The sequence below is a fragment of the Lynx canadensis genome, chromosome B1, assembly GCF_007474595.2.
Source record: "Lynx canadensis isolate LIC74 chromosome B1, mLynCan4.pri.v2, whole genome shotgun sequence".
NCBI lineage: Eukaryota > Metazoa > Chordata > Mammalia > Carnivora > Felidae > Lynx > Lynx canadensis.
In genome coordinates this window covers 63,012,646-63,037,146 of record NC_044306.2, presented here as the reverse complement: position 1 = coordinate 63,037,146, position 24,501 = coordinate 63,012,646, and the positions used below count along the sequence as shown (strand labels likewise).

General features: G+C 38.0%; 1 protein-coding gene and 1 pseudogene across 7 annotated transcripts in view; both read left to right on the top strand.

The window, feature by feature from the left end:
* The window catches only part of KLHL2 (kelch like family member 2), a 117,398-nt gene that overhangs the window by 73,643 nt on the left and 19,254 nt on the right, over positions 1-24,501 (top strand). For 5 of the 7 annotated variants that reach the window (XM_030312791.1, XM_030312793.1, XM_030312794.1 and 2 more), the window contains 3 exons: positions 16,013-16,122; positions 22,247-22,363; positions 23,577-23,726. In XM_030312791.1, coding sequence (XP_030168651.1) covers positions 16,013-16,122; positions 22,247-22,363; positions 23,577-23,726 — 377 coding nt within the window. The remainder of the gene's footprint in view (positions 1-16,012; positions 16,123-22,246; positions 22,364-23,576; positions 23,727-24,501) is intronic. The other 2 variants (XM_030312792.1, XM_030312795.1) reach the window with 2 other exon arrangements.
* On the top strand, positions 8,510-10,780 carry LOC115511667 (annotated as a pseudogene).

Genomic DNA, 24,501 nt, shown 5'->3' with positions numbered 1-24,501 from the left:
TCTTCAAATCCTGGACAACTGAGGGCAACCAGACCAGCCAAGGAAATGATTTGCATGTTGAGGCATGGTGTTCTGGACTGTAATCAGCCTTTGTTATGGTCTTGGATGACTATTTTCTTAGCTAAAAAGCTATATGAAATTATGTTTGCTTCAAGCCTGAAAAAGAAAACTTTCACACTTAATTCCAAGTTGTATAGACTTGTTTCGATAATGCTGGATTGTGGATGCTTTTACTTCCCATGTTTTGAGTGGCATCCGTATTTAACCACGTCCCAAATCACAAATACCTTTAGCATTTTCCTCAGGATAAAAATATAGAGGAGATAAAAACCGAACTTACTGGTTTTGATGCATTTTAATAGTCCCAGACTGTTTCGGAAGTTAGATTTTAACTTGAAAGTTAGATTTTAACCTTCTATGTTGATAAATAAAAGTTGCCAGTTGTAGAATTATAAAAGAATTTCAAACACACTTAAGGGGAACAATAGTTTTAGATTCTTAGTCATTTCTTCATCTCACCACTCCCTATATGAAAAATTTGAGAAGCTGCTTACTATTAGTTCTAAGTGATCTCTGGGGAAATTTGCCATATCGTTTTCAAGCCAGTGCGCCAACTGAAATTCTGGGCTTGGTGAACACTCCTCATTCTTCGGTATTAGGACAACCTGCAAAGAAGTCTTCTCCAGTCACTGCCATACTTTTCAGTTTATTTCTTATTCTACTCTTGCTCTTAACCCTGTTATCTCTTTACATCCTGGGCCTGGATGCCTGGGCTGCCCTCCACTTCGTCTTTGCACTGTGCTTGTACAGTGATCAAACTTTTCATATGCCCACCTGCTTTCTTTTTTTTTTTTTTTTTTTTTTAAAAAAAAAATTTTTTTTTTCAACGTTTATTTATTTTTGGGACAGAGAGAGACAGAGCATGAACGGGGGAGGGGCAGAGAGAGAGGGAGACACAGAATCGGAAACAGGCTCCAGTCTCTGAGCCATCAGCCCAGAGCCCGACGCAGGGCTCGAACTCACGGACCGCGAGATCGTGACCTGGCTGAAGTCGGACGCTTAACCGACTGCGCCACCCAGGCGCCCCATGCCCACCTGCTTTCATGTATGTTCCCTCTCCCTTTGTCTTAAATAAAACTTTGCTCCCTCCCTGCAAACCTGCATGTTGGGGGCAAACTTTTTTAGGAGACTACTCCCCCTGCTCACCGGGAAGGTGGGTAAAGGGATACGACTTCAGACTGTTGTTCCGTTCCAGGCACCATCTCGGTTTTGCACTGGCTGGCTGTCAGCCTACAGCATTCTCTCTGCAGCCTGTTTGCTCTCCAGGCCTGTGTCTACTTCTGTCTTTGACACCTAGATTGTTTCTTCCCTCTCTACTTCTTTTCTACTGCCATCAGCAAGTTCAAGATCTATATTGTTGACTTCTTTGAGACTCCTTCCTCATAGTTGCTTGTGACTGCCATCTTTCCTATATAAACCTACCTGCCACCTTAGAACACAATTCTGGGGCATGTTGAACCTTGCTGCTATTTGGAATGCCAAGGTCTCAACCTTTGTGCTGACTATATTCCTGCCTTTTCATACTTTTGTATTTCTTCATAAATCTGTGTGCTCTCTGATGCCAGTACCCCAGTAATCTTTTGGCTGTCCATCCTAGACTCAATGGTCGGTCATTTCAAAGCTACCCTCTTTATGCACCTAACTCCACCCAGACTGCTGGGGGTGATAAGCTCAGTGCGATGTAACCCCTGCTTACAAGGAGTTTATAGGCCAGTAATATTCCACTTACACCCAGGTTCACTATGTCCACATTTTGCCTTATTCTCTTGTAAAAGTAGTTCCTGTAACTTTGTTTTGTTTTGTTTTCCTTTCCAGTCAATTTGCTTTAGTCATTTGCTCACTCTTCTGTAATTTAGGCTAGGAATCACTGCTTGGGGTAAACATCTGTCAAAATAAGCCCATGATTTTGAAGCCTGCCTTTTTGAAAGAAACTTGTGTTAAGAGAGTATTTTTTATTTTTTGTTTTTTGTATTTAATGTTTAATTTTAAGAGAGAGACACAGTGCAAGTAGGGAAGGGGCAGAGAGAGAGAGGGAGACACAGAATCCGAAGCAGGCTTCAGTCTCTGAGCCGTCAGGACAGAACCCAGTGCAGGACACAAACTCACCAACCGAACCGTGAGATCATGACCTGAGCAGATCAAGCTCTGCTTTGTTGATAGTTTTTCTCATTGAGATGAGTTAGTTGTTTTTAGATATTACCAAAGCTATCTGTGTTAATGGAGCTGCTGGATATATATATGTAATTTTTTTTTCCCTAGAGACTAAATAGTATTCAGAATGAAAGAATCACAGAGTATTAGCACTTATAGGAACCTTAGCAGTTATCTGCTAAGATAACTTTTGTTTTATTAATTAGGAAGATGAAGACCAGAGAGACTTTTATTTTCCCAAAAATACTTTCTCTCTCAGGGATGAGCTGTTTGTGTGTTAAAATACTGTTGTTATCCATGCACTTACCTCACTTCTCAGATGGAATTCTGCACCAGATGGAATATAGAGAAATTATAGGAATTCTTCATGGCTTAATTTTGATCAACAAGGTGTTTGGTATTGAGAAATCAAACCTAAAGGGTATTTTGTGGCTTATCACTGTGTACAAAATGGAACAAGAAAAACTTTGGACATTTATTATCAATTTCACTGGACTTAATTTTGGATGAGAGACCAGAACAAATGAACCCAATAAACCTGGTGTAACAAATCCTATGGGTTGTCTTTATTTTTTTTCAGAATTTTTTAAATTTCAATTTTGGTTAACATACAGTGTAATACTGGTTTCAGGAGTAGAAGTCAGTGATGCATCGCTTACATACAACACCCAGTGCTCATCACAATAAGTGCCCTCTGTAATGCCCATCACCCATCTAGCCCATCTCCCACCCACCTCCCTCCGTCAACCTTCAGTTTGTTCTCTGTCATTAAGAGTCTCTTGTGATTTGTTTCCATCTCTTCTCTTCCCCTTCCCATGTTCTTCTATTTTGTTTCTTAACTTCCATATGGCTGAAATCATACTATATTTGTCTTTCTCTGATTAACTTATTTCACTTAGCATAATATATTCTAGCTCCATCCACATTGTTGCAAGTGGCAAGATTTCATTTTTTTTGATGACTGAGTAATATTCCATTGTATATATGCACCACATCTTTTTTTTTTTTAAGTTTATTTATTTTTAAGAGAGAGAATGCAAGCAGAGGAGGGGCAGAAAGAGGGGAAGAATCCCAAGAAGGCTTTGTACTGTGAGCGCCGAGACCGAAGCAGGGCTTGAACTCTCAAAACCATATGATCATGACCTGAGCTGAAATCAAGTGTCAGACGCTTAACTGACTAAGCCACCCCGGTGCCCCAACACATCTTTATCCATTCATCAGTTGATGGATGTTTGGGCTCTCTATATAATCTGGTTATTGTTGATAATGCTATTATAAACATCGGGGTGCATGTATCCCTTTGAATCTGTATTTTTGTCTTCTTTGGACAAATACCTAATAGTGCAATTGCTGTATCATAGGGTAGTCATTTCTTGATAAGTTTATTTTAGTTGCAGAAGGGAAGCAGACAGCAAAGTGCAGCTGTCCTACTAGAGAGTGAAGAGAATCCTTACCAATAAGGAAGAATACATCTGTATATCCTATATGTACAATATATGTGTTTAATGTATATTGCATATTCATGGTGTAGTCTGTACTGCTGGGAATTATGCCCTACTGCAGTTGTGGGATTTTTTTTTAGAAAAAAGGAACTGATTGTTGAATGCCAGTTTAACTAGCTTGGTTTTACTCAGCAGCGGTGGTAAACTAGTAAGAGCAAGTTACTGAAGTCACAGTGAAAGCTCTGTGCTGTTAAACAAGAGTAATCTGTCAGCATGTCAGTGAAAGGATTGGAAACAATAGTTGAAGTTGGCAACAGAGAACCATGATAATGAAGATAGAGAGGAGGTGACTGAAGCAAGATTGGGGATGTGGAAACTAACCCTGGATGTGAGTAAAGGAAACACACTAAACTCTGACGTGATCTGCCCTTTAGCATTACATTTTAAATAAATATTTTGTGAATGCATTTTAGTGTGTGCATATTTCCAGTTTGCAGTAGCTGTTAATTAGTACCTTACCTTGCTGAGGTGCAGCAAGCTGAATCAGAATTCATTCAGTGAAAAGAAAGAATTTCTTATCTTGGCTTAATGACAAGTATTAGGTTTGTATTAGCCAAACCAATCCAAAGATGTTAGGGTTTTAGTTGATAGTGTATTCAATAACAGTACTGTAACTGTGTCTGGAAAGATGTACGGTGATTATCTCATTCTGTTCTTCCTGGGTCGGACCGTATCTGTGAAATTGAGTTCATTTTCAGGTTACATATTTTGAGAGAGACTGACAAACCGAAGACCCCAAATGATATTATACAAGGAATGCTTGAAAGACTTAAGAGTTACAGACCTTGGGAGGGAAATTTGGGAGAATATAATGCTCTGTAAAAGTCTGAAGGAATTTCATGGGCAAGAGAGAATAATCTTGTTCTGTGGTGGGCAGAGTTAGAATCAGTGCTACAGAATCAGAGGGAAAAATATTTTAGTTCAACATAAAGCAGAACTTCCACTTACAGTCAGTGTTCAAGAATGGTGTGAGTGCCTTGAGGTCTGCTGATATCTGTGAACTATACCAGATATCCACTGAATATAAAAGTTTTAGAGATTACCCTGACATAATAAAAGTTGTGTCTGGGGACTTTTCAGATCCCTTACCCCACTAAATCTTATGATTTTCTATGGCATTACAGAGAAAGAATCCATAGGATTTGTGAAACAATTTATTTTCAGGTTTAAAGGAAGGAAGGGATGTACAAGGGGGAAAAGGGGAGTTCTTTAATGGCTATAGAGCTGCATATTTTCAAGATGAAAAAGTTGTGGAGATCTGTTTCATAACAATCTAAGTGTACTTAAAACTACTGAACTGTATACTTAAACATGGTTAAGATGCTAAATTTTACGTTATATGTTTTACTGTAATAAAAAAGAGAGAAAAGGGAGTGAGGAATCAACTGAGATTTCATTTAGCCTTGGAATCAGTGTGGGTAGGAGAGCCATTAAGACACAAAAGGAGTACAGGAGAGCAAGCAGGTGTTGGAGGAAGGTACTGACCCTGTTTGAGGTGTAGGTGGGTCTTAGTCTTGATTGCTTAAGGGAGAATGAACAGTGAAATGCACTATCAATTTTAGAAGTTCTCCCACTGGGCAAGTTTATTAGCAGTAAGCAAAGACAGCAGGCTAGTAGAAGACCTTGATTTATTTTGAGGAGATAATCAGACCTAGCCAAGAATCCAGCCAAGGAGTAGAAAAAATGCACAATGATGAAAAATTAAGACCATACAGCTCAAAGCAGGCCATTGTAAGTGGCCTAAAGTGGTGAATAAAGTGAGGGTTTTAGAGGACTGCTTATGTGTATTGCTGGGTACACAGTAAGGGGTGGATCTGTCTGTTTAAAAGAGCCATGATGGAGATCATGTGGAGACTAATAGCTGGAAATTCAAATATTGAGTTTGGGGAGAGAGGTTGGATCTGGGAGCAACCATACTGGAGTGCTAGTTAAAGATAACTGGGACACAAAAATGTGGATGAGATACTTAAGGGAGAAGAAGCAGAGAATGAAAAGAGGGCTCAGGGCAGTCAGAACTGTAAGTAATACCCAGTTTTAGGGAGCTGAAGGAGACAGACTGAGTGATCAGAAAGATTAGAGGGGCACCTGGCTGGCTCAGTTCGTAGAGCATGTGACTCTTGTTCTTGGGGTTATGAGTTCAGGCTTGAACTCACATGTTGGGTATAGAGATTACTTAAAAAAATAAAATCTTTTAAAAATTTTTTTCAAAAAAGTATTAATAGAATCCAAACTGGGAGAGAGTGACCTTAGGGTTAAACACTGTCCAGGGGTTGAGAAGTTTTAATCTCAAGAAAAGGACTTCCAAAGAACAAATTCAGGGGAAGAAGGATGGGCCAAAGGCTGTGTTACAACAGATAAAGACGTGAGTGTGAATCAAAATACAGAGGCTTCATTATTAAGATCTGCCCTAAAGAAGTTTGGCATAAAGGCCAGCAAAGTGGGGCAGTGGCCCAGGATGAGGAGGGTAAGCAATTGTTTTTTTCTTAGGACAGCATTTGTCCACTGAAGTCAAGACAGTAAAATACATCGATTGTCTATAGCAATGCTTTTGTTTCTTATTGGGGAAGAAAACTAGGCCTACTTTGGGAATATTTTGGGGTTTTTTTCTTTGTTTTAAAAATTTTAATCATTAATATTTTCATATGATTAAAAACCTTTTTTTTTTTTAAGTTTAATTTGTAAGAAAGAGCACAAGCAGGTGAGGGGCAGGGAGAGAGAGAGAGAGAGAAAATCTCAATCAGGCTCCACACTGTCAGTGCAGAGACTGATGCAGGGCTCAAACCCACACACTGCGGCATCATGCTCTGAACCAAAATTAAGAGTCAGATGCTTAACCCACTGAGCCACCCAGGTGCCCCTGAAACATTTTTTTTTTATCACAGTGGCATAAGACATCCCTTGTTTTTGCCCCACCACCCCCAACAACAAATATTCTGTATCTATCCATGAACAAAGTGTTGCATATTTCCATATGTTTTCATATTACTAATAATTAGGATCTTTTCATTTCAGCTTGATGAACTCCTGTCAACGTTTCTTTTTTTTAAAGTTTATTTATTTTTGGGAGAGGGAGAGAGAGAGAGAGAGAGAGCGCACAATCGGAGGGTAGGGTGGGCAAAGAGAGAGAGAGAGAGACACAGAATCTGAAGCAGACTCTAGGCTCCGAGCTGTCAGCACAGAGCCTGATGCAAGGCTCTAACTCACGAACTACAAGATCATGACCTGAGTCAAAGTCGGACACTCAACTAACTGACTGAGCCACCCAGGCACCCCTGTCAGCATTACTAAGGCAGGTCTAGTGATGGTGAATTACCTTAGCTTTTTTATCTGGGAAAGTATTTCTCCTACATTTATGAAGGACAACTTTGCCAAATATTCTTGGTTGGCAGGGTTTTTTTTGTTTGTTTTCTCTCAGCACCTTGAATAGATCATCCCACTCTCTCCTAGCCCATACGGTTTTTGCTGAGAAATCTCCTTGATAGCCTTATGGGAACTCCCTTGTGTGTTACAAGGTTCCCTCCCTCCCTTTTTTGCTTTTAAGATTATCCTCGGAATCTCTAGCAGGGCTGAAGGAAGGTATTATGCCAGTAAAGATTGGAGGAGATGATTGCTACTTCAGATGTAAAGACAGCAGCACACAATGCCAAGAAACATGAAAAATCAAGATAACGTGACACCACCAAAAGATTATAGCAATCTTCCCATAACCAAACCCAAAAACATTGAGATCTGTGATTTTCCTGATAAAGAATTCAAAGTAGCTGTTTTAAGAAAACTCAATGAGCTACAAGAAAACACAGATAATTCAGTGATTTCAGGAAAACAATACATGAATAAAATGAAAAGTTTAACAAAAAGAAATCATAAAAAAAAGTTTTGGAGCTAAAGAATTCAGTGAATGAAATGAAAAATGCAGTGGAGAGCAACAACAACACACTTGATCAAGCAGAAGAAAGAATCCATGAAATTGAAGACAGGAAGTTTGAAACTATCTAGTCTGAGGAGAACAAGGGAAAAAGAATGCAAGAATACATGATCTATGAGAGACCATCAAAAGGACCAACTGGTGAATCACTGTAGTTGAGAAGGAGAAGAAAGGGAGAAGGGGCAGAAAGTTTATTTAAAGAAATAATGGCTGAGAACTACCCGAATCTGGATGAAGATTTGGATATTTAATTTAAGTTCACAAAGCTTTTGTAGGACACCAAACAAAATCAACTTAAAGAAATTTTCTTCAAGACACATTATAATAAAGCAGTCAAAAATCAAAGACAAATCAGTAATCAAAAACTCCCCAAAAGAAAAGTCCATGACCATATGGCTTCACTGATGAATGCTATCAAACATTTAAAGAATTAACACTAATCCTCCAATTCTTCCAAAACATAGAAGAGGAGGGAATATTCCCAAACTCATTTTGCAAGGGTTAAAACTACCAAAGCCAGATAAGGACATTATCTGAGAATACTGTCTGAGAATTTCATTGAGCCCAGGCATTCCTGTTCTTCCAGGCATTCTGAGGAAAGCCACCTGGGAAAGAGCCATAGTGAGCTCCTGATTGTCCTCTGGCTTTGTCCTTCCTCTGGGCTCTCTCATGTTCTTCCAGAGAATGAGAAAGCTATAGCCCGATATCACTGATGAGTATAGATGCAAAAGTTCCCATTGAAATATTAGCAAACTTATTTCAACAGCTCATTAGAAGAATCATACATCATGATCAAATGAGATTTATCCAGAGGATTCAAACATAGTTCAACATCTGCAAATCAATACATGTGGTACAACACATGAATAGAATGAAGGATAAAAATTATGTGATCATCTCAGATGCTGAAAAAGTATTTGACAAAATACAGCATCCTTCCATGAGACAAACTCTCAACAAATTAGGTATAGAAGGAGCATACCTTAATATATTAAACCTTAATATAGTAAAGGTCATGTATGACAAACACATAGCTAACATCATACTCAGCAGTGAAAGAGCTGAAAAGTTTTCCTTCAAGATCAGGAACAAGACAAGGATGCCCACTCTTACCACTCCTATTCACCATAGTACTGGAAGTCCTAGCCAGGCAATCAGGCAAGAGAGAGAAATACAGGCATTGAATTGGAAATGAAGAAGTAAAATTGTCTTTGCAGTTGATATGATCTCATATATATAGAAAATCCTAAGATTCCATCAAAAAAAAAAAAAAACTTAGAACTAATCAACAAATTCAGTGAAGTTATGTGATACAAAATCAACACGCAAACTTGACTTTCTGTATGCTAACAATGAAATATCTGAAAAACAGATAAACAATCCCGTTTGTAATAGCACCAAAAACAACAAAATACCTAGGAATAAATTTAACCAAAGAGGTGAAAGATCTGTACATTGAAAACTGCAAGACTTAGATGAAAGAAATTGAAAAAGATACAAATAAATGGAATGACATCCTGTGTTCATGAATCAGAAGAATTAATATTATCAAAATGTCCATACCATCCAAAGCTACCTATAGATTCAGTACAGTCCGTATCAGAATGCCAGTGGTTATTGTTCAACAAATAGAAAAAAAAAATTCCTAAAAATTTTATGGAATCACAAAGGACTCCAAATAGCCAAAGCAATCCTTCTTAAGAAAAAACAGCTTCCTTCCACATGGTCATGCAGAGCTAGTACCCACGCCTGGAATCAGCCACAACCTTAGTCTTGCCCACCACCTGCCACCTTTGGACCATGGACCCCGCAAAGTGAGGAAGCTTTGGGGCCTTTGTGAAAATGTGTAAGCAGGACCCGAGGGTTCTACACACTGAGGAAATGTGTTTTCCATGAGTGAGTGGAGCACCTGCTACCCATAAAACTAAATGAGAAGACCATATCAAGGAAGAAAACACAGTGAGAAGGCAGAGAAAAACAAAGACAGATGAACCTTCAAGTGAGGAAAATGATCTAGAAATTGACAATGGTGGTGTGATTGAACCGGATACTGATGCCCCTCAAGAAATGGGGGATGAAAATATAGAGATAACTGAGGAAATGATGGATCAGGCAAATGATAGAACAGTGGCTGCCATTGATGCCCTGAATGATGGTGAACTACAGAAAGCCACTGACTTGTTCACAGATGCCATCCAGCTGAATCCTCGCTTGGCTGTTCTGTATGCCAAGAGAGCCAGTGTCTTCATCAAATTACAGAAGCCAAATGCTGTTATCCGAGACTGTGATAGAGCTATTGAAATAAATCCTGATTCAGCTCAGCCTTACAAGTGGTGAGGGAAAGCACCACAGACTTCTGGACTACATGATCTTGCCCTTACTTGTAAACTGGATTATGATGAAGATGCTAGTGCAATGCTGAAAGAAGTTCAACCAAGGGCCCAGGAAATTGCTGAATATCGAACAAAGTATGAGCAAAAACTGAAAGAGCAAGAGATCAAAGAAAGAATAGAAAGGGTTAAGAAGGCTCTAGAAGAACATGAGAGAGCCCAGAGGGAGGAAGAAGCCAGAGGACAATCAGGAGCTCACTATGGCTCTTTCCCAGATAACTTTCTTCTTAATGCCTGGTAATTTTCCACAAGGAATGCCTGGAATGGCAGGAATGCCTGGGCTCCATGAAATTCTCAGTGACCCAGAAGCCATGCAGTATCCAGAAGTTATGGTGGCCTTCCAGGATGTGGCCCAGAACCCAGCAAATATGTCTGGATATCAGAGCAACCCAAATGTTACAAATCTCATGGGTAAATCGTCAGCCAAATTTGGAGGTCAGGCATAATGCCCTTCTGACAAATAAAGCCCTTGCTGAAGGAAAAGCAATGTAGACCACCTATTGGATGTTGCAATAATACAAACCCTGGAGGAGAAGGAGTCAGCGTCCCTCTGACCTTCTCATGGAGAAAGCTGGGGTGCTGTGAAGATAATCCCTACCCTTCTGCCTCTCACGCAAGTGAAACATTTTACAGTGGCTTGCCATTAGGGGGTTCATTCAGATAATGATTCCCTACTGGGAATTACAAACTTTAAACACTTTTTCAACCTTAAAAATATTTTAAAACATATTAAAAGCGTGTGTTAACCCCTACATTTTTCTTTACTAATGATTTCAGTTTTTTCCCTTTGGGTTAATTGGGCAAGGAAGATACTTTTCAGTATGGAAGATTGACTGCTCAGCTTGTGTGAAATAGAGGTTTATTAGCAGGAGGCAAATATAACATTTAAATAGATGCAGTTTGAGTTGGATATATGATTACTGAGGCATTTTGACTTGTCTTTTTAAGTGCTTTATTTTTTAAACATGATTTATTTCGATGAAACCATTGGGACCACCAGTATTGCAGTAGGACCTGGGCAGGGGCCGGAAGTACTGGCAGAACAGCAGCAACCTTGCTCCTTTTATGTGGCGTTGCCCTTGTGCAGATGCATTTACGCTTACACTGGTGAGGGCATGATTTTTATAATGCTGCAGTAGGGTTGGATTTCTTAGTTGTGTTCTTGTCTGATACAGAAAATAAATGTTTCACATTATTTCCACAGAGGGGAATACTTTTCTTTTTAGATTTCTGTGTTTAGAATGACCTTTCCTGGTCAGAAAATGCCCGTCTCTTGGTGTGCTCTCTACTTGTTGTCACCTCCCCTCCCCTGCCGCCCACGCTTACTCTTTTTTGGGGTTAAAAGTAGTCCTTTTTTTTTGGTGGCATCATCACCGCTATCATCATTCACAGCATAATTATGCAAGCATAGGTAATGCTGGGTTTAATTTAATATGTAATACATATAGTGATTACATAAGCAGTTGTAATTTCTTACGTGACCAAAAGATTTCATAGTTAAGTGTTAGGTTTCCCCCTCAGTGAAATGTTACCATATCAAAAGATGTTGGAAAGAGGAATTCCCCTTGGTTTTTTTGTTTTTCAATATATGAAATTTATTGTCAAATTGGTTTCCATACAACACCCAGTGCTCATCCCAAAAGGTGCCCTCCTCAATACCCATCACCCACCCTCCCCTCCCTCCCACCCCCCATCAACCCTCAGTTTGTTCTCAGTTTTTAAGAGTCTTTTAAGCTTTGGCTCTCTAAGAGGGATTCCCTTTGGTGTTTAGTCTTCTACTTAGGAAATATCTGTTATAGTTGGAGTTTATCTTCCATTATTCATCTTCATATTTTGGAGAGCGTGAGGTTTGAATTCATTGATATACATAGAAGGGAACCAAACTTGTGGTCCAGCATGAATTATAAAATTGATGAGATCCATGGTTCTTCAATGTGGAGTTGATGGTATTATGAGTCATTGTGCTCCTATTCAGCTCTTAAATATTACACCATACCTCCGTCTCTCCTGTTTCTCCCTCCTTCTCCTCCAAGAATAAAGAAATGATAGATTTTCTGTTGCACATTTCACCTCTTACATTTATTAAGAGTAAGTCCAGGCGCGGTACCAGGAATTGCTAAGTTTCCTCCTATCTTTCAATTTAAAGTGCTGATGTTTAAAAACAGTTTCAAGGGATAAAAGCCTCTGTACTTTGCTTATTTGAAGAGACAGTGATAGGAGCAGTGAATAAAATTCCATGGAATACATTTCTGAAATAGCACATTTCTGAAGTCATAAGTAAGTTGATTCAGGTTCTCACCCTTTGCTGTGCACAAACAGATAGAAATGCATCTGTTGTATAAGTGAGAAAAGGCTGTCTGCTAACATGCTTTTTAAACCCTTTAAAAATACTCAGCATATAAACTTGCATTTGGGCTTGTCAGTGTTTTTTTGTTGTTGTTGTTAATGTGTGTTCTCTCTAAAAATTTCTAATGTGTGCTGTGAATAACTCAAGAAGACCGGTTCCTTTTGGGGCTCCTTATTTAATTTACTTAATTATATATTAGCTAAGTACATTCTAACATTTCAAATATTACCGTAAAGGGGTAAAAGTAAAATTTGTGGTCTTCTGAAAATGTGTCCTGTGCTTTTAATTTCCACAAATACGAAGTACCTTCATTTTCATAGAAACTCAGTATCATTTCTAAACCAGAAGTGTTTTTTTTTCTTATGCTAGCAATGCTGAAAGAAAGAAAAGTAAAGGAGTTTTTTTCTGCTTAAAAATATACAGTTATTGGATTTCTAGCTACATTGAAAATAAACTATGGTTTCAGACTGGAAAAAAAGAACAAAAATGGAGGCATCACACTTTCTCATTTCAAACTATATTACAAAAGTATAATAATCAAAAGAGGGCAGTACTGGCATAAAAATTGACATTTAGGCCAATGGAACAGAATTGAGAGCCCCAAAATAACATGGTCGATTAGTCTATGACAAAGGAGGCAAGAATATACATTAGGGAAAAGATAGTCTTTTTGATAAATGGTGCTGGGAAAACTGGACAGTTACATGCAAAAGAGTGTAACTGGAATTTCATTAAGCCATACACAAAAGTAAACTCAAAATGGATTAAAGAACTAAATGTAAGGCCTGAAACCGTAAAACTCCTAAAAGAAAACATAATAATCTCTTTGACATCAGCTTTCACAACGTTTTTCTGGATATGTCTTCTCAGACAAGGAGAAACAAAAGCAAAAATGAAATACCAGAATTACATCAAACTAAAAACATTTACACAGTGAGAGAAACCATAAAAAAAAAAAAAAGAAAGAAAGGCAACCTACTGAATGGGAGAAGATGTTGGCAAATACTGTATCCTATAAAGGGTTAATATGAAAAACATATAAAGAACTCATGGAACACCTGGGGGCTCAGTCAGTTAAATGTCTGACTTCTGACTGCAGCTCAGGTTATGATCTCGCAGTTTGTGGGTTCGAGCCCAGTGTCAGGTTCTGCGTTGATGGTGCAGACCCTGCTTAGGATTCTCTCTCTTCCTCTCTCTCTGCCCCTCCCCTGCTTGCTTGCTCTCTCTCTCTTTTCCTCTCTCTGTCTCTCAAAATAAATAAATAAAAAAAATAACTCCTACAACTCTGTAACAAAAAAACCAAATAATCTGTTTTAAAAATGGACAGAGGACCTGAATAGGCAGTTTTCCAAAGAAGGCATACAGATAGCCAACGGACACATAAAAAGGTGCTTGTTCGACATCACTAATCATCAGGGAAATACAAATCAAAACCATAAAGAGATATCGTCTCACACCAGTCACAATGACTAGTATTAAAAAGAAAAGAAATGAAACGCAAATGTTGGCAAGGATGTGGAGAAAAGGTGTTTTGAGTGCACGCTGGTGGGAATGTAAATAGTTGCAGCCACTGTGGAAAACAGTAGGGAGGTTTCTGAAAAATTAAAGATAGAAATGTTATTTGATCCAGTAATTCCACTGCTGGATATTTACCTAAAGAAAACGAACCACCAATTTGAAAAGATATATGCAACCTTAGGTTTATTGTGGCAAAACAAAACTATATGCCCCCCCCCCGATGTTTATTGCAGCACTATTTACAATAGCCAAGATATGGAAGCAGCCCAAGTATCTATTGATACATGAATGGATAAAGAACAAGTAGTATATGGATACAATGAATGTGACTCAGCCATGGAAAAGAATGAAATCTTGCCATTTGCAATAATATGGATGGACCTTTCTCAGAGAAAAACAAAAACCATATGATTTCACTTAACATACAGAATCTAAAAAACACAAAATCCACACACATAAGTCTGGAAACAGTCTCTTGAATACAGAGAACAAACTGGTGGTTGCCAGAGGTAAAAAGATAGTTGGATGGGTGAAATAGTTGAAGGGGATTAAGAGATACAAACTTGCAGTTACAAAATAAATAAGTCATAGGGATGAAAAGTTCAAATTGGAAATATACTCAGTAATAGTGTAATAACTGCATGATGACAGATGGTAACTATACTTGGTGAGTACTGCATAATGTATAGAAGTGTTGAATCACTGTGTTATACACCTGAAACTAATATTAATATTGTTAACTCTAATAATAAATTAAAAAGATAAAATAAACTTTTTCCAACAGAAAAAAATTGTGTGTCAGATTTTTGTAAATCCACATCATTTTATAATTATCCTAGAGCTGCTTATCATTTTTAAAGTGATTTTGTAAGGAATCTTTTGTAAAGTGAATAGTTATAGGGTTTATGTAAATCCAGATTTTGAAGTGTTTCTGAAAGGGAAGCCAACTAATCGTTTCTGTGGTATGTTGAAATACATTTGAGATAAGTCTATTTCACCTAAGGAAGCCTTTTAACAAAATTACTATTAGAATATGGTTAATTGTGAAGACCTAGAAAATACCTAGGTTTACCTTAGAACTTAGGGATTACAATACACTTAAGAGCTATATTATTAAATCCTTACTCTCTACTGTGCCACAATGCTAGGTGCTTAGTTCATTTAATCCTCACAGCAGTCTTATTACGTAAGGTATTATTATTCTCCTTTTATAGATGAGAAAACCAAGGCTTAGAGAAATGACATAACTTGCCCAAGGTTTTCCAAGTTAGTACGTGACAGAGCTCTGATTTAACCTTGGTGTGTCTGACTCCAAAGTGCCACATTTCCTTGTGAGCTTATGTCTTATAAATGAGAGCTGGAGTTTCAGGAAAGGTTACTTTGTAGATGATTTATTCTTAAAGTTGTAAAGTCATTGATTATACTAATAGTTTTTTTTTTTGCCCCCTTTGGAGAAGTGGGAATATTTTATCATTGAAATCAAAGAAAGGTTTTTTTAGTATTTGAAGAATTACTAATTTTACTAGTTTTTGGAAAGGAGTTGAAAGTAAAAAATAGTGTGATTTCATCCCCAGATAAACTGCCATAGAATCCAGAGTTATCTATATTATAAATCAATTCTGTTTTTTAACTGATGGTCATATATTCAAACTGGCATTTAAAATTTCTTTGTTTAAAGTTTTCAAGTAAAGCAGGTTTCCATCCTTCCTCCATTATGTTCTGGAACCCTCTAATGTTTTACATAATACATTCAAATGTGTTAGTATATAATGCCATATATTTTTCTGATTTATGTAATCAAAAGGTTTTACTGATTTAAATACTGGTAGTCTTATTACTGTGTAAGGAATACATGTTTAAAATACCAACATAAAACACAAGTGATTCAGCTGAGTATGTGATAAGGCAGCCTTTCTGCTTATGCTTCTGCTTTGTTATTCAAGTAGAGACCACTTCCCCAGGTGAGTTTTTGGGGCTTTGTTAGTTCTTGCTTTGAAGAAGTAAGTTGTTCTTCTCATTCTTAGGTTAGATTTAGAAAAACCTCTTCTTTTTTAAAGCAGCTTGAAGCTGGATAATGGAATGTTGGTGTTAATGGATTTTATTTTTAACCTCCAAACAGAGCAGCATTTTGCAGATGTTGTCCTTAGTGAAGAATTTCTCAATCTTGGCATTGAACAAGTGTGCAGCTTAATCTCAAGCGACAAACTTACCATTTCTTCAGAAGAGAAGGTAAGGAAAAATTTTTTTTCCTAGTATATAGTGATGTAATATTTTTCCTTTCTTTATTTCACTTTGCTTTGTAACTTTGTAATCCTATATGTGTAGTGATAGCCAGTGACCTTTGATCTGTAAGGTATTAAAAACTCAGTCAACTTGTTGATTATCTGTGCAAATTGGTGTGTTTCTTCACTCCATAGGAAGTTCCCTAAATTGCTAGACATTAGAGTTTTGTACTTGACCCCACAGCAAGAGCTTGAACACATTAAACTGAAATAAGCCCTTATGGGTGCTAGGTTTCTTCCCACAGCTAGATGTCTGTAAAAATTGTGATCTAAATGCAGTATTTCTCAGACCAAAGTAATTTCACCATCATGTGTGTTGGTGGAAGTTACCAGGGCTAATAAAGTTTAGCTTGTTCTAGACTGAACATTCGTGTCCATGCTCTTTAGATTGATCTCCTACTACTTATACTCTGCCCGGCCCAGTGCTCCCCTCCTCCCTTCCAGAGCACTGTGCAACTGCTTTGTCTGGTTGTAGCCTCCCATTTCTCCACATTTTGAGCTACCTATGTCAGCCACCTGTACCATTCCTATTGATGAAGAATCTTCTCTTAGTGAGTTTTATTCTTTGGATAGGTGTTGTATCCTATGGGAATCAGGGCACAAAAGCTTGTGAACATACTGAGTTTGAAGGAAGTGAAACTTTCTTTCTTTCGATGCTTTACATTTAAAACGTTTTTTAAAGGGGTGCCTAGGGGCTCAGTCGGTTGAGCATCTGACTTCAGCTCAGGTCATGATCTCACAGATTGTGAGTTCAAGCGCTCCACTGGGCTCTGTGCTGACAGCTCAGAGCCTGGAGACTGCTTCTGATTCTGTGTCCCTCTCTTGCTCTGCCTCTCTACTGCTCATGCTCTGTCTCTCTCTCTCTCTCAAGAATAAATAAAACATTTAAAAAAAAGATTTAAACTTTTTTTTTAAATGTTTTATTTATTTTGAGAGAGAGAGCACATGCGCATGAGCAGGGGAGGGGCAGAGAGAGGGAGAGAGAGAATTCCGAGCAGACTCCGCACTTTCAGTGCAGAGTCTGATGCAGGATTCAAACTCTCAAACTGTGAGACCATGACCTGAGCCGAAATCAAGAGTCAGGTGCTTAACAAACTCAGCCACCCAGGCGCCCCCCTTGATGCTTTACATTTAAAGTTGTATGAAATTTAGCTTTATTCCTCAAGGATATTCATCCTGCCTGGGCACCAAAAGACGTATTTACTATACCAAATGAAAAAACTTACAGTAAATGGTTGTTAGATGTATAATCTTAGCACTTTAGAAATACAGGGGAGAGGAAAACATCACTATTCAGACGCATACAGATGCATATTGAGTGCCTACTTTGTACCAGACACTGTCATGGAGTCCCAGATACGGCAATACTAACAAAATAGAACTCTTTACTCCACTGGAGGGACAACCAGCGGGGTAAATGGATGACTACAGAATGCTGTAGAGGGTACTTAGGAACATTACATCATTCCAGGGATGGGAACAAGATCAGCTTGTTCTCAAAGTTATGATCCAAGTTTTTAAAAATGTTTATGAGTTTTCCAGGGAAGTCGGGATGGGTGGGAATGGGAAGGGCATTCCAGGAAGAGGTACAATACATAAATGTAAAACAGGCATGAAAGAATAATTGTATTAGGTTGGTTCTTTGTGATTAGAGTTTGGAATATGTATGGCAGAATGCTGGGAGATAAGATGGGAAGATGACATAAAATATCTTCTCAGCCATGTTAAAGAAACTTGACGTCATCCTTGTAACAAAAAGCCTTTAAAGGGTTTTAAATGGTAGGAGAATGCCATGGTAATACCTATATTATAGAAATGTCGTGAAGGTTGTTTTGATTTTCCATGGCTGCATAACGAGCCACTGCAAAGTGTAGTGACACAAAACAATAACCATTTTATTATGTTCACAATTCTGTGGGCAGAATTCATTCAGGGCATATAGGAACAGTCTGTAGTGTCTGGGGCTTCAGCTGGCTTGGCTTGAGTATCTGGAGATACCAGCATGATACCAAATTAGCCGTATAGCTGGGGTTTTAGTCCGTCTGGACATCCATCCAGAATATCCACGATGGCTTCTTCATTCACTTATCTGGCTCCTGGGCTGAAGTTTGGTTGGTATCTCCCTTTCCTCTGACCTCTTTCTCCCTCCCCTTCCCTACCCTCCTTCTCTGTGGCTAGCTTGGGTTCCTCATAGCATGGTGATTGATCTTAAGTAATCAGACTTATTTTTTTTTTAATGTTTATTTATTTTGAGAAAGAGAGAGAGAGAGAGAGAGCATTAGTGAACAGGGGAGGGACAGGGAGAGAGGGAGAGGGAGAATTCCAAGCAGACTCCATGCTGTCAGTGCAGAGCCTGACGTGGGGCTTGAACTCAAAGGACCATGAGATCATGACCTGAGCTGAAATCAAGAGTTGGCTACTTAACTGACTGAGCCATCCAGGTGCCCCTCAAGTAATCAGACTTCTTACATGACATCTGGCTTCCCCTGAAATGAGCATTTCAAGAGACCATAATGAAAGAGAAAAGCTTCTTATGACCCAGCTTCAGAAGTCACACAGTGCTGCATCTGCAATATTTTTTTTTTTTTTTTGTTACCCAGGGACAGCTTAGATTCCCTGTGGGAGGTTTACTGCATAAGATATGGATACTGAGAGAGGTGCTTTATTAGGGGACCAGTTTGGAGACCACCTGTCACAGTGGTGATATGCTGAATGAACAAAACCCCAGAAATGGGGTGAGGGACAGATAGGATGTTGAAGTCAAACCAGTGAGTAGTTGGATCTGATTCAGGATGGTAGAAACAGGTGAAGAGAAAGTAGAGCTGAGAAATAGTAGATAGAATTTACAGGATCCTCTATTTCTAGCAGCCAACACATAGAGGTACTTGGTAGGTGCTTGCTGACCGAATAAATTAAGGAGGCATGTTCATTATAATGTAGATTATTTTTAATTTCTCGCTCTTTTCCTGTATCAAAATAAATATTTTTTGTTCCTGGTAATCAACTTAACTATCATCATCAAGCATTTCCTACAACACTTTAAAAATTATTGATTATGTGTTCATCAGTCTGGAAGGAAATTATGTAGTCAATTATTGTCTTCATATTAGCTTATTAGCTTTCTCATAGGTATATATTGTTAATTTGTAATGACCTTATTTCATTTTTTGAAAAAATTCAAATATTAGATTTTAATATATTCCATTGTGAGAAAAGAAAGTTCATCTATTTTGCAGACCCTCAGTTTAGAAGTGTATGGTCCACATCTATTTGTAAATCTAAAGAAACGCCAAAAATAGTTGTTTATAAGGGTATATGATTTTCATCCCACAACATCACTTTGCTTTAATATTTTGGGTGCTTTATTCCAAAGAGACTTGAAATTTATTTTTTTAATTTAGTTTTTAATTTACATCCAAATTAGTTAGCATATAGTGCAACAATGATTTCCGGAGTAGATTCCTTAATGCCCCTTACCCATTTAGCCCATCCTCCCCCTCCAACAACCTCTCCACAGTAACCCTTTGTTTGTTCTCTATATTTAAGAGTCTCTTATGCTTTTGTCTCCCTCCCTGTTTTTATATTATTTTTGCTTCCCTTCCCTTATGTTCATCTGTTTTGTATCTTAAATTCCTCATATGAATGAAGCCTTATGATATTTGTCTTTCTGTGACTAATTTTGCTTAGCATAATACCCTCTAGTTCCATCCATGTAGTTACAAATGGCAAAATTTCATTCTTTTTGATTGCCAAGTAATACTCCATAGTATATATATACCACATCTTCTTTATCCATTCATCCATCGATGGACATTTGGGCTCTTTCCAAACTTTTGACTACTGTCGATAGCACTACTATAAACATTGGGGTGCATGTGCCCCTTCAAAACAGCATACCTGTATCCCTTGGAAAAATACCTAGTAGTGCAATTGCTGGGTCATAGGGTAGTTCTATTTTTAATTTTTTGAGGAACCCCCATACTGTTTTCCAGAGTGCCTATACCAGTTTGCATTCCCACCAGCAATGCAAAAGAGATCCTCTTTCTCAGCATCCTTGCCAACATCTGTCATTGCCTCAGTTGTTAAATATTTGCCATTCTGACAGGTGTGAGGTGGTGTCTCATTGTTTTGATTTGTATTTTCCTGATGAAGAGTGATGTTGAGCATTTCTTCATGTGTCAGTCGGCCATCTGGATGTCTTCTTTGGAGAAGTGTCTATTCATGTCTTTTACACATGTCTTCACTGGATTATTTGTTTTGTGGGTATTGAGTTTGATAAATTCTTTACAGAGTTTGGATGCTAACCCTTTATCTGATATGTCATTTGCAAATATCTTCTCCCATTCTGTCGGTTTGTTGCCTTTTAGTTTTGCTGATTGTTTCCTTTGCTGTGCAGAAAGAAGCTTTTTATTTTGACGAGGTCCCAATAGTTCATTTTTGCTTTTGTTTCCCTTGCCTCCGGAGACATGTTGAGTAAGAAGTTCCTGTGGCCAAGGTCAAAGAGGTTTTGCCTGCTCTCTCCTTGAGGGTTTTGATGGCTTCCTATTTTATGTTTGGGTATTTCATCCATTTTGAGTTTATTTTTGTGTATGGTGGAAGAAAGTGGTCCAGGTTCATTCTTCTGCATGTCGCTGTCCAGTTTTCCCAGTACCATTTGCTGAGGAGACAGTCTTTATTCCATTGGATATTCTTTCCTGCTTTGTCAAAGATTAGTTGGCCATACGTTTGTGGGTCCATTTCTGGGTTTTCTGTTCTGTTCCATTGATCTGAGTGTGTTTTTATGCCAGTACCCTACTGACTTGATGATTACAGCTTTGTAATACATCTTGAAGGGTTGTGATGCCTCCAGCTTTGGTTTTCTTTTTCAAGATTGCTTTGGCTTTTCGGGGTCTTTTCTGGTTCCATTTAAATGTTAGGATTGTTTGTTCTAGCTCTGTGAAGAATGCTGATGTTATTTTGATAGGAATTGCAAGAGACTTGAGATTTAAATCAAGTAAATAGAACCAAATTCAATTTAGAAAAGTCATGAACAGTGAATTAGATCACGTATCATCTGATTATCACAGCTACCACTTAAGTTCAAGAAGATTAGATAATGTACTTGGTTAAGTGCTTAGTTAATACCAAATGAAAAATACTAGATACATAAAAGTACTAAAAGTACTTACAACATTAATAATAGAACTACCATGTGATCCAACAATGCCACTTCTGGGTATATAGCCAAAGCAAATGAAAACAGAATCTTGAAGAGACATCTGCACTCGCATGTGCATTGATTTATTGCAGCATTATTCATAATAGCCAAGATTTGGAAACAGCCTATTGTCCCTCAGTGGATGAATGCATAAGGAAGTATCACACACACACACGTATACAGGAATATTATTCAACCATGAGAAAAGAGGAAATACTGCCATTTGTGACAACATGTGTGGACCTTGAAGGCATTATGCTAATTGAAATAAGACAGAGAAAGACAAATACTGTATGGTATCATTTATATGTGGAATGGAAATAAACTGAACTCACAGAAACATAGTAGAGTGGTGGTAGATGGGGTTGAGGATGAGAGACATGGGGAGATGTTGGTCAAAGAGGTACAAACTTCTCGTTATAAGATGAATAAGTTCTGGAGAATGTGTAGTATGGTGATTATAGTTATTAAAACTGCATTATATACTTGAAAGTTGCTAAGAGAATAGATCTTGAATGTTCACACCACAAAAAAAGAAGTAATTATGTGACATGATGGAGGGGTTAGCTAGAGCTTTGATGGCAATCATTTCACAATGTAGAAGTCTATCAATGAACACTTTAAACTTATACAATGTTATCTGTCAATTATATTTCAATAAAGCAGGGGAAAAAAGTACTTCTGTCAAATGAAAAAGAAAAGAAAAGATTGGATAACTTTTGAAGTACTGAGCCACCCAGGTGCCCCTGAGCCATGTATTAAACTTGAATGTCTTAGCAAGAATTGTATATAAAATGTAATTTCATCATACTTTATTCAGATGCCTTGGTACATAACTCATTACTTATTTTCTTTTCCCCACATTTTCTGCAAGGTATTTGAAGCAGTAATAGCTTGGGTAAACCATGACAAGGATGTAAGGCAGGAATTTATGGCACGGCTGATGGAACATGTGCGGTTACCTTTGCTTCCTCGGGAATATTTAGTTCAGGTAAAAGCATATTCACAACACCTGAATACACATAGCACTTTGTCACTGGGCTGACAGCATGGAGATCTCTGTTACATGGTGATAACACCTGCAGAATGCAGACCACAGGGCGCAGGACAGAGAATGATAAAGGCACCTGCAGTCCTCGGCAGCTGCTCCTTTACTTAGACCACTCCCCATTCTTGGAAATTTACTTCTCCCCACTTCTGATGTGGGCAAGCAGATACTAGAACTTATTGAGGCAGTATTTATGGTCATTTACACATAAATAAATGCACTTGTGGCTCTGTGTCCCTGCTCGGCATCTTCTGTGCTTTCCCTTTGATAGCTTCTTCTGATTGCCCTGCAGAAATGGAGTTTTGACATGCGACCCAAATACCATTGAATTCGACTTTATAGTATTATAGTGGCATGCATTGGGTTTCTGTCTTTGTTTCTAAGGTGAGGAAAACCAGCCTATTTGAAATAAGTAGAAATAAATGGATCTTTAGCAGTCTATGAACAACTTTGAATTTATTTTTTTATTATTAGTATCCTACTTGGAACATTTCAACATTTTTATAATTGGAGCCATCCAAGGAAACCTTCTTTATTAAGAGATTCAATCTGAGCATTTTAGGATTTCTTGAAGCCTCATTATTTATTGTGATCTGTATAATCATTGATACTCCACTATTAAGAAAATGAACAGAAAAACCTGCCTGCATTTGAGGTCAGGAATGGCAGGTACAAGATTTAGTTCTGGTGTAGGCACATTGTTATAGAATATTTTGAGTACCTCTTCTGGATATTTTATTTGCCTTTTTGTGTTTGAAAAATTGTCTTTAGCTTATTAGTATTGCCTACTCTACCTGAAGGACTCATTGTCTAAATTCTTTTCTTACTCTTTGGCTTGATGTTTAAAGATAAGAAATAGGCAAATATAGTATGATCTAAAGGTTATTCTGTAGCCGATGTTGAGGTATATAATTTTGATTGTAGTTCTTCTCTTTGTTGCATACGTATGTTTTTCTCTGCACACCAGATACTTGAGCATTTTGGGGCTTCATTTATTTTTCTCTTGGTGATATTTATAAACGTTCCTTTGTAAGGGAAAGACTGAACCAGAGAGGATAGTTACTGCTTTTTTCCCTCTTCTTTACTCTGTTGCTTTGTCTGTTTTATCATGAAATAGTTGTTCCCCTCATGGGGTGTGTCTTCTCTCTTCTTACAGAGGGTTGAAGAGGAGGCATTGGTCAAGAATAGCAGTGCCTGCAAAGATTACCTCATTGAAGCTATGAAGTATCATTTGCTGCCGACAGAGCAGCGTATATTAATGAAGAGTGTCCGGACCCGACTGAGGACACCCATGAACCTTCCCAAAGTAGGATCTATTGTTCACATTTATTATTTCATCTGAAAGGCCCATAGTGAGGCTGTTAATACTTTTACTCGTCTGAATTTTTATGTGCCTGGGAATTCACTGTAGTGTATATAACTCAACTTCCCTGTTGGGTTTGTCTGTAGAGGGTGGGGATTGTTTGGTTCATTTAATCTTTATAAACCGCATGATGTCACTGTTCTGGAACAGAAGGCAACTGATCTTTTTCCCTTCTGAGTCTCATTAGCTTCAGTTAGAGTAGAAAGGAAAATCAGAGTAGGTAAAAAGATGTCTCTGGAAGCTGTGTATATAGATAATAATTGAAAACCAAGTAGTTTCGCAGAATTACATATTAGAGTTAAAGCTGATGAATAGCCTGTTCAGTACATTTCCTTCCTATTCCCTGTTGTATACTCTTTGACGGTGCACTCACACTTCCTGTGTAGCCATCAGTGCAAGGTTCACCATATGTCCTCCCAGATCTCCAGTGTTCATATTTCCCTTGTGTCATCGTTCATATTCTACCTTTATGTTTTTAGTTGAAGCCATGTATGTTTCACTGATTTAATTTTCCTTTCAGAAAAACCCCTCATTTCTGTCTCTGTTTGCAGTTTCTTGTACTCATTTTTCATCTTCACAGTACTGGAAGGCCAGCACTTTATGTGTCATTTTGTGTAGGGTCTAATCAGAATGATCCATAGTGTAATGCTTTTATTTATGTATTTTTTAGCTCTTGTATGCATTTGGGGCAATGATCGATTAAGAAATAAGAATCTGT